We start from the raw sequence: 10,299 nt of genomic DNA, 5'->3' as shown, positions 1-10,299 counted from the left end.
ATGCGCACTGACCTCGCACGGGAGATGGGTGGCTACGGTGCTCTAGGCCACGTCTTGGTTGGCTGGTGGAGGAGGCCAGGGGTCCACGCAGCTCGCAAGGTTTCAGGCTTTGGCACCGAGGCCCGGTGATTGCACCACCCCTCCCCGCCATCCCCTCCCCAACTTCGTGTGAGAGGGAGGGTGGGGCTTGGGGAATGTGTATGCGGAATCTGAAATTAAGATGTGGGTTCTAATGCCGACTCCTCTGAGTGATGGCACATTAGTCTCCAGTCCTCTCTGAGCCTCAGCCCTCTCCTCTGTAAAACGCGGCCGGGCGAACCTGAATTTTCATAGAGCTCAGCCCAGGAATTCTGAGGCATTTGTTAAGGTTTGGGAAGAGGCCTATGGAGATAAGAATGAGCAGCACTGGGGAAATGAATGATTACCCTGTTGCTTACCCCACCTTTCCAGGCATCAGCTGCAACCTCGAGGCTCCAGCAAATGGTCGAGAACACTGGGAAACCAGCCCCTCCCAGGGCTGCTGCAGCCAGAGAACCTCAGTCGGGAGGAGCTGGTTGATGTGCTGAAGAAGTCTGTGGTGGACCAGAAAGGTGAGGGTGAGCAGGACAGCTGCACAGAGACCTAGGAGGGGGGGCCTCCTGCTCTTGAGCCTTCTGGAGGACTGGGTTCCCTACTAAAGCCTTTGGGGTCAGATCCTGGTCTGCCTCCTGTTAGAGACATGGGCAGGGAAGAGCCACATAATCTCTCTGAGCCTCAGCATTATGTTGATGCAGTGGAATGGGAAGATGTGAAAAACTAGGGTCTTGAACACAGTAGGCACTTCAGAATGGGAATTACAGTAATAAATTGCTTATTGATGGACAAAACACAGGCTTTGGAGTCAGATCTAGGCTCTGGCTTTAGGAAAATAACAGTTTGAGCCTCAGTCTTCATTCAGCAATTTAATACTTTTCTCAACTATTTATTGAGCATAGGCCATGTTCCAGGCACTGTTCTAGGCACAGCTATGCAAAATAAATATTGTCCCTGCTCTCAGGGAGCCAACATTTTAGTGGGAGAAATGGATTACACCAGAAATAAATGAACAAGGTACTTACTAGTGATCAGTGCTATGAATAAAAGTACAGTAGTCCCTCTATATCGCGATTTACTTATCATGGCCTCACTGTATCACGGGATTTTTAAAAATGTTATATTTAATTATTTATCACGGATTTTTCACTATATCGCGGGATTTTGTGGTACTGTATACATGTGTTGTTAAACTTACATAGGTTTAAGAGTGTAGAATATGTTTAAGAACATAATTAGTGTTTATAAAAGTGTGGAAAAGGTTAATAAGGGAGTGGGAAAAGTTAATAAGGGACTGGGAACAGTTTATAAGTGTATGGGAAGGGTTTATAAAGCCTTAAAATATATATAAATACTAAAATAAATGTAAGGTTCCTACTTCGCAGATTTTCACCTATTGCAGGGGGGTCTAGAACGTAATACCCACGATAAGTGAGGGAATACTCCTATTATGATGGTGAGGAACTGTAGGAGCAAGGGCAGACATTAGATTGCAGAACTAGGTCTCTCTGGTGGTGATATTTTAGCCAAGATAATATGAAGGAGGCAGACGTGAAAATCTGGGACAGAAGAAACAGTAAATGCAAAGGTCCTGAGGTGGCAGCAAGCTTAGCATATGTGAGTGACGGGAAGTTTAAGGTGTGGTTCCTAACTCATGTATGAGAGTTATAGTGGAACTGCATGAATTAGAAAGTGCTTTGTAAATTCTAACTGCTGCTTTTGTTGTCAATGATGTTCCTGTCATGTATATTTCAGGACCACTAGTGACACTGAACAAGCCACAGGGTCTTCCAGTGACAGGTATGGGCATTGAAAAGGGGTTTGACATCTCTCAGGGAGGGAATAGTGAAGAAGGGGATGGAAGGATAAAGTTGCCTCTGGGAGCAACTTGTGTTTTTCTTTCTTTTTTCCAGGAAAACCAGGAGAGCTGACATTGCTCTCAGTGTTGCCAGAGCTGAGCCAATCCCTGGGGCTTGGGGAGCAGGAGCTCCAGGTTGTCCAAGCATCTGGGAAGTAAGTGAAGGGGATGACAGGAAGGTAGGACAGGCATCCATCTAGGGTTGGGGAACAGGTTGCTTGGAAATAAGCAAGACATTTCCATGGCTGGTTTGGGATTGTAGAGGTAGAATAAAGGTACAGGAGGGAGCAGGCAGATCTGGGTTCAAATCCTCATGCACAAACTGTGTTCTTAGGCTAAGCATGAAATCTCACTGAGCCTCAGTTTCCTTGATCATAAGATAGAGCTGGTAATACCAGTGCTCAGTATGCAGTCACTTTTTCAAGCCCATACTCATGGTAGGCGTTGGGAGTTGATCATTGATATTCTTTCCTCTAACTTCCATCAATTAGAGGTGATACTTGAAAAGAATTATTTTTTCAATTCCACAGATTCCTGGTCTTGTTTATGGGGAATTTAATTCTTTCAGAGCTAATATATATAAAATTTCTAGTACAGTGCCTGGCACATGGTAGACACCCAGCAATTGGTGGTAATTGTTATGACATTTGTCTCTGAGCTCCCTGGGGGCCAGGGCAAAATGAGAGACACACTGAGCTACATAGCCTTATCATCAAACATGAGGAAGCCTCAGAAGGAGCCCTGAGTTAAGAGTCTGGTATATTCTTTGGTCTTAAGCAGATCAGTGTTCCTCCCTTTTTTGTGAGTGAGCCCAAGGGACTTTAACTTTCGTAATTTGTTCTCTTCCTCTAGGGAGACCTCTGGGCTTGTACTCCTCTCCAGTTGTCCCCAGACCACAAGCCGCCTCCAGAAGTTCTTTGCCCATTCACGACGAGCCCAGAGACCTATAGCCACCTACTGGTGAGGGGTGCTGGGAGGCTCCCATGGCAGTGGGGAGGTCCTGGCAAAACACTGTGTGACCTCTTCTTGCCTCTTTCTCAGGGCTGTCACTGATGGGATCCCAGCTACTTCTGAGGGGAAGATCCAAGCAGCTCTGAAACTGGAACGTGTTGATGATGTTGGTCTTGTGAGTTAGGGTCTGGGTGGGGAACAGGAGGGGACTCTCTGGACATATTACCCTTACAGAGGAGTTAAGGCTATAGACTTGGGGTGTGAGTGGCTGGCCCTCCTGTCCCCTAAAACAGGCAAGTGACCACTCTTATACTGCCTGTCCTGAGTCCATTGGGAGCAGGGAGGGTATAGCTCCCAAGTGTGTGTGAAACTTCTTCCTTCTTGGGGACTGATACCACAGGTAGTTCCAGTGAAGTCTCCATCCCGAAAGGACATCCTAGAAGGTGTCAAGAGGACCCTAAGCCACTTCCGTGTAGTGGCCACAGGTTGTGGCTGTGCCCTGGTCCAGCTGCAACCACTAACAGGTGGGTCACAAGTGGGTCTAGAGCCCCAGCCAGCCTTTACAACTGTATTTGGCTGGGGAGGCAAGGGGGTTGGAGAAAGGTGGTGGTGTTAGGATCAGCCTGGGGAGCATTTGATGGACCCCAAGAATGTATGTGAGCAGGCCCAGTTAGAGGAGGCAGCACTTCTACTGTCAGTCTAATGGTCATTCGTTTGTAGCTCAACTACTTTTTCTCTTAGTTTTTAATCTCAGGGTCTTCTCTTTGTCTTTGATGTTCTGTAGTTTCCCTATGATGAAACTAGGTATGGAGATTTAGTTTTTGGTTTTTTTAAATTTAATTTAATTTTATTTCAGAGAGAGGAAGAGTTAAAGAAAGGAGAGAAACATAGATGTGCAAGAGAAATATCTATTGGTTGCCTCTTGCATGCCCCCAACCGGAGACCTGGCCTGCAACACAGGCGTGTACCCTGACTGGGAATCGAACTGGCAACCTTTCAGTATGTGGAATGATGCCCAACCCACAGAGCCATACCAGTCAGGGCTGTATTTTTATTTTTTACTTTCTAAATTTATTAGAGAGAGAGGGAGAAACATCGGTTTGTTATTCCACTTATTTATGCATTCATTAGCTGATTCTTATATGTGTCCTGACCTAGAATCAAACCAATAACCTTGGCACATCAGGACCATGCTCCAACCAGCTGAGCTACCCAGCCAGGGCTTGACTGCATTTTTCACTTCTAGACATTCTATTTGGTTCTTTTACAAATACAAATGTCCTTTAAAAAATATGGCCGCCCTGGCTTGTATGGCTCGGTGGATTGAGTGGCAGCCTGTGAAACAAAGGTTCGATTTCTGGTCGGGGCACATGCCTGGGTTGCGGACAAGGTCCCCAGTTGGGGGCATGTGAGAGGCAACCACACATTGATATTTCTCTCCTCTTTCTCCCTTCCTTCCCCTGTAGCTAAAAATAAATATATAAAATCTTAAAATATATATATGGCATTCCCCCCCATACTATTTTTTTTTTGTCTTTATAATCACTTAAAACCATTGTATTTCTGTAATTCCATTGTCTGAAATTCTTGAAGGTCTAATCCTATTGTGTGTCCTGCTGACTCTCACACTTGGTGAATTGTTTCCTTATTGCTGTGTGATTTGGGATTGTGAATTCAGGTTAGGGCTATCACTGCTTCAGGACCTCCCTAAATATTAGTGTCTCAGTTCAAAGTTCACAGATCATTTAAGAAGTATTAGAGCCTCAAACCTGTGTGAGAGCAAGCTCATGGCTGTGAATTCTTAGGGGAAAACTTGTTCATTCCCCTTATGCCTTTTTTGGTGGCTGGCTTTTCCTCTTGGCCCACCGTTTCATTGAAGATTTAGTCCCTCTTAAGGTTTCATTTGGGCAGCAAGGCCTCATCCCTGGCCCCTAGGGTAACTACTTAAACCCAATCCCCATGGATATCAAGGTTGGCAGCCCCCCTAGAATAGGTGAAATGTTGGGTCTTGTATGTTCTGGAATTTTCCTTGTTCTGGAATTTTCCTTTTTGTGTTTTGGTCTTGGGGACCTTATTTCTTGTGTGCCCACTGTGTTATTTAAAAAGGTGACTTACATTTCCCCAGTGTATCTAGGTGGTTTATAGCAAGCGGGTTTTTAGATTATTACCAGACCTGGAAGCAGAGTACAGCTCCTGGGTTTAAATTCCAGTTTATGGTGATTGGCAGGTTGCTCCTTTTTGAGCTTTGGTTTTCCAAAATAATGGTAGGACCCACCTTACAGGGTTGTCATGACTGTTAAATAAGTTTACATATGTGAAACATTTTATGCCATGTCTAGCATATAGCCTCCCATTTCTGTATTTCTCAAGGTACTTTTGGTTGTAAGTTTCCCAAAAGCTAGTTCAAATTGTTATTAGCCACACACAAAAAAGAATTTATTGGCTTACAGAATTTGGCTGGACCAGTGGCTCAGGGATATCATCAGGAAGCTGTTCCTCCATGTCTTCTTTCCTCCTGAATGTTGGCTTCTTTCTCCCACTGGCTCTCCTCTGGTGTAGCAGAGGTGGCCCGGGGCTCCAGCAGCTCCAGGCTTATACCCCACCAGTTTAGCATCCCAGCAAGAAAGAGCATTCTTTATTCTCAGTAGTTTCAACAGTAAATTCAGGGTTGCCTCTCTTCATGGGTGAATCCCACAGGCCAGTTGGATTGACAGCTATGACTATCCTAACCTGCTCTTGAGGCCAGGGCAGTAGTATTGACCTCACTGAAACCACCTGCTCTGAGAATTGGGGTGGTGTTTGCCCAGAGGAAATGGGAAGAGAGGATACTGGGTAGGACAAGAGAACAACTCACCAGCTGTCCTGTGTCTCCTGTCTCCCAGTGTTCCCTGGTCAGCTACAGGTACACATGGTACTACAGCTCTGCCCTGTGCTTGGGGACCACAGATATTCTGCCCGCGTGGGCACTGTCCTGGGCCAGCGCTTTCTACTGCCAGCTGAGAGCACCAAACCCCAAAGACAGGTACCCAAGCCCATCTGCCCTCTGCCTTCTGGGGGTGAACTGAGGGACGAGGGTGGGCAGCATCTCCAGACATTACCTATGCAGCTTAGAACTGGGAGGCATTCATTTTGGCCTCCAAGGTTATCTGTGACCCTGTCTTGCTCTATGACCCTGTCTTGCTCTATGACCCTGAGCAAGTGACACCTCTCTTGTACCTCCTTCTGCCCATCTGTCCCATAAGAGAGTTGAACTAGCTGATATTTAAAGACCCTTCTAAAGCTGCCGTTCTTTGAGTCTCTTTGGTATAAGGGGTAAAAGAGGTTGTCTGTATTAGGGTAATTATCAGTTCTAACAGAGTATCCCCAAAGTACTAGAGTCTTAACACATTGATTTTCCTCCCTTTTAAGTCCAATTAATGGTGGGGGGGATAGAGGTGGGCTTTGCTCCAAGCAGTCACTCAGGGATCCAGGCTGTTGTTATCTAGCCAGCAGATAAGCGGGGACGGTGCAGGTTCATGTGGGAGATTTTCATGGGCCAGGTCTGGAAGCAGCATACATATGTACACTCCCATTCTGTTGGCTAGAACTCAGTGACATGTCCTCACCAAACTGCAGCAAGAGCTGGGAAATGTAGTTTAGCTGTATGCCTAGGTAGAAACTGATTTGGTGAACCCCTAGTCAGTGTCTGCCATTTTGAGTGTGTTTTGAGTGTGTACATGTGTACATGTAAAAAGGAAATTAACTACGGGAAGGAGGAAGTACTTGCCTCACTCCCAGTTTGCTTAGAGCTGGTTGGAACTGACCTGGCTGAATGCTGACATGCCTCTCCCACCCCAGGTCCTGGACGAAGCCCTCCTCAGACACCTCTGCCTGACGCCTTCCCAGGCTGCCCAGCTGCCCTTGCACCTCCACCTACATTGTCTCCACCTTCCAGGCACCAGGCCCAGGGATGTCCCCATAGAACTTTTGGCACCCTTGCCCCCTTATTTCTCTAGGACTCTACAGTGCTTGGGGCTCTGCCAGCAATAGTCCTCCTTCTGTTCTTGCCGTTCCTTCTGGAAAGTGGTGGGTGTGGGGGGACCACAGCCCCAAGAATTTCAGTGCTCAACATGCAGTAAGGTCATAGCTTAAGACCCTGAGCTCTGTAGTCGGACTAACCTAAGGTCAAATCCTGGCTAGGCCACTTGCTGTTGCTGTGTGGTGTTGAACAGATAACATCACCTCTCTGGACTTGAGATGATAAATGAACCTAACTCAGTATGGTTCTGAAGATTTGCTGAGAAAGTAAATGTTTATTATGGACAATGCTTTCTGCTGAGGTCAATATGTGGCCTATTAATGTCCCAATTCTAGCTGGGAAGAAATGTCAGATTTTTTCATTGTGACAAAATGCACCTACCAAGGTTTACCCTGTTAACCATTGTTAGGTGTACAGTTCAGTGGCATTAAGCACATTCACAATGTTTTGCCACCATCACCATCATCTGTCTCCAGAACTCTTCATTTTCCAGAACTGAAATTCTGTCCCCACTAAACTAAATCCCTGTTCCCTCTCCCAGACGCCAGGAACCACCATTCTCCTTCATCTCTGTGAATTTGACTACTCTGGGGAAGCTCATGTAAGCGAAGATGTGAGATATTTTTCTTTAAAAAATTGTGAAATATATTAAAACAGTGCACAAAACATCTCTGTGATTTAAATAATTATTATAAGGTAACGCCCATATAACCATCACTTCGGGCATGAAATAGAAACATCCTCTCTTGTAAAACAGCAGTTCTCAACCCTAACCCACATTAGAACCCCCACTACGTGGCCCCCTCAGGAACCTTTAAAAAATCCTCATGCTTATACACCGCGAAGATACTAGTTTGATTAATCTGGGGTAGAGACCCCTAGCATCAATCTTACTTAAAAGCTCCCTAAGAGGTTGAAACCATTGCCCTAATGGGAGAATTCTTTGTCTTTTTAAGTTTACCGCATATGTGTACATCCTTAAATTATATATTTCATTTTACCTATTCCCCAAGTTTCTGTAAATGGAATCATGCTGTATATATTCTTTTGTGATTCGCTCACTCCATACTGAGAAACCCATGTGTTGTACGGTGTGGAATTTTAACTCCAGTGCTTGAATATACCAGTTTATCCATTCTGTTAATGGGCAGGTCTTTCAGCTGTTACAGCAGTGCTGCTGTGAACCTGCTTGTAAGCATTTCCTAGTTGTTACACAAGAATTTCTGGATCAGAGTGTATGTAATGTATTAATTTCCTAGGGCTGCCATAGCAAGTTACCATAGCCTAAGTGACTTAAAATAACAGTTGATTCACAGTTCTGGAGGCCAGAAATCTGTGTCAATGTATTGACAAGGCTGCTCTCTCTGACGGCTCTAGGGCAGAATCCTTCCTCCCCTCTTTCAGCCTTTGGTGGCGCCAAGTGTTCCTTGGCTTGTGTCTTTATCACACCAGTCTCTGCCTCCATCTTCACATGGCCTTCTCGTGTTTGTGTCTTATAAGGACACTTATCATTGGTTTAGGGCCCACCTGGAAAATCCAGGATGATCCCATCTCAAGATCTTTACAAGATGTTACATCTACAAAGACCTTTTTGCCAAATAAAGTCATATGAACATGTTCTAGGTAGACATATCTTTGGGGAGGGGGTACCATTCAACCCATGACTAAGGAATACCTAATTTTCAGATGGGTATGGCTTGTTGGATATTTTCTTTTTGGGTGACTTTGGCCACTTGCTGAGGGACAGACCAATTCCCTCTGGAGGACTGGGGTTCAGGCAAGGTCCACCCTTCCCCCTATGTCTCATGTTGTAAATCTTATGCCCATTAGATGTCAGCCCTGCTCCTCCTCTGTCTTGGGGACTTGGGGGACTCCCAGTGGCCAGCCATTCTGGCAATGTGTCCCAGACTTCTGCCCACTGCCCTGTGATCTTGGGCAAGCCATGTCTCCTCATTCAGACAGCTTCCTCTTCTGTAAAGTAAGACTTATCTCCCTATCTAAAGATTAGAGAGAATTCCTGAGCAGGAAGCCCCATGTCTGCTGCTATGTGGAAATTCTGGGCCTTGTTTCCTGGAGCTGTTGCTGATGGCCTCTAACTCTTGTTCTAGATTTTGGGATACAGAACCCCACTCTACATTTATTTTACCCTCTGACAGAAATGAAACCAAGCCAAGATTACTTTATTTGCTTTTTATTTGGTGCTGTATCCGGGATTTGAGGCAGTGAGGCCTGAAGCAAGGGCTTCTCTAGCCTCACATACTCTATTCCCCCGAACCCCTGGTATGCATTGATTAGGGGCAGGGGTCCTTTAAGGCTCAGCGTCTTCATGAGGCATGCTTTAGCCTTGGGTCTGTCACAGAGTCTGGCCTTGAACTCGCCTTTGGCCTTGATCTTCCTATGTGTGCTAGGAAGACTTCCAACTTCAAAGGGTAAAGGCCATAAGGCACCTTCAGGATGGGGGCCACAGAGGCGCTTGGGAACAAGAGCCTTGGTATAAAAGGAGGGGAGAAGGGGAACTGGTGATCAGAAATTTGTCTAGGAAGGGAATTCTGAGAGAAACGAGCCCTTCCCTTGGGCTCCAGCAGCCTGGGAGATGCCCTCTGCCTGTGCTTTCCAATCTGGACCCCAGCACTTATCATTGCTCTCCAGGGTGTGAGTCGTAGTTTGAGGTCCACTTTTCTTGGTTTCAGGATAGTGGGTGCCTGCTTGAGCTCAGAGTTAGGTGGGAAGGAAATCAAAACCTTGGTGGTAGGCAGAATCATCAAGGCCTTGCCTGTGGTCAACATGGCCTTAGAGCCCACCAGCTTGCTGTGCTGCAGTCCGAGGACCTGCGCCTGGGGTTGGAGCACATGGAGAGAAGATAGCCAGGCCTTGGTGTGGAGGCTGGGGAAGTGGTAAGGGGCGGTGGGAGCAAGAAATGCTGTGAAGGCCTGGGGAGGGCCCAAGGCTGACTAGCTACCGCTCAAGGTGTGTGTGCAGGGCGGGAGGTGGGGGAAGATGAAGGCTGGGGCACATGAAGGCAGACGGAACCCTCCCAGCTCCTCCTCCAGAGGCCCAAGGAAGGACAAAGGGTTTGGAGTCCAACAGACCTGGGTCTGTGTCTCATCTCGGCCCCTTTTAAGATGCGCAACCATGGGCAACTTCCTGAAACTTCCTGATACCTTGGCTGGAAAATAGGGATAATAGCACCTACCTTGCTAGGCTGAGGACTAAAGGAGCTGGTCATATAGCAACACAATGTAAACTGTTAGGTGTTGTGTAAATATTAGCTCCTTTCCTCCAGAGGCAATTTTTCAGGGAGGCAAAGAACGAACACTGTAGCAGGAAAAATTTGGGCTCTGGAGAGAGATCTACCTGGGATTGAGTCCTGACATCTTGGAAGTAACTGCCTCTCAGGATG

At 46.5% G+C, this 10,299-nt stretch overlaps 1 protein-coding gene and 1 pseudogene across 1 annotated transcript; one reads left to right on the top strand and one right to left on the bottom strand.

The window, feature by feature from the left end:
* Positions 1–7,249, top strand: RPUSD3 (RNA pseudouridine synthase D3). Its single transcript, XM_090282959.1, has 9 exons — positions 1–125; positions 451–590; positions 1,828–1,872; positions 1,986–2,085; positions 2,783–2,890; positions 2,972–3,056; positions 3,282–3,405; positions 5,764–5,903; positions 6,719–7,249. Exons 1-9 carry the CDS (start codon positions 1–3, stop codon positions 6,908–6,910), a joined length of 1,059 nt encoding a protein of 352 aa, XP_090139085.1. The 3' UTR covers positions 6,911–7,249.
* A 1,825-nt stretch (positions 7,250–9,074) lies between these two features.
* On the bottom strand, positions 9,075–10,125 carry LOC150004921 (tubulin monoglycylase TTLL3-like; annotated as a pseudogene).
* Between the last annotated feature and the right edge of the window lie 174 nt (positions 10,126–10,299).

Source organism: Furipterus horrens, unplaced genomic scaffold (assembly GCF_987537825.1).
Source record: "Furipterus horrens unplaced genomic scaffold, mFurHor1.1.pri manual_scaffold_7, whole genome shotgun sequence".
In the NCBI taxonomy this organism is placed as follows: Eukaryota; Metazoa; Chordata; class Mammalia; order Chiroptera; family Furipteridae; genus Furipterus; species Furipterus horrens.
The sequence above is the reverse complement of the archived record's forward strand: the minus strand, read 5'-3'. Positions and strand labels throughout refer to the sequence as shown.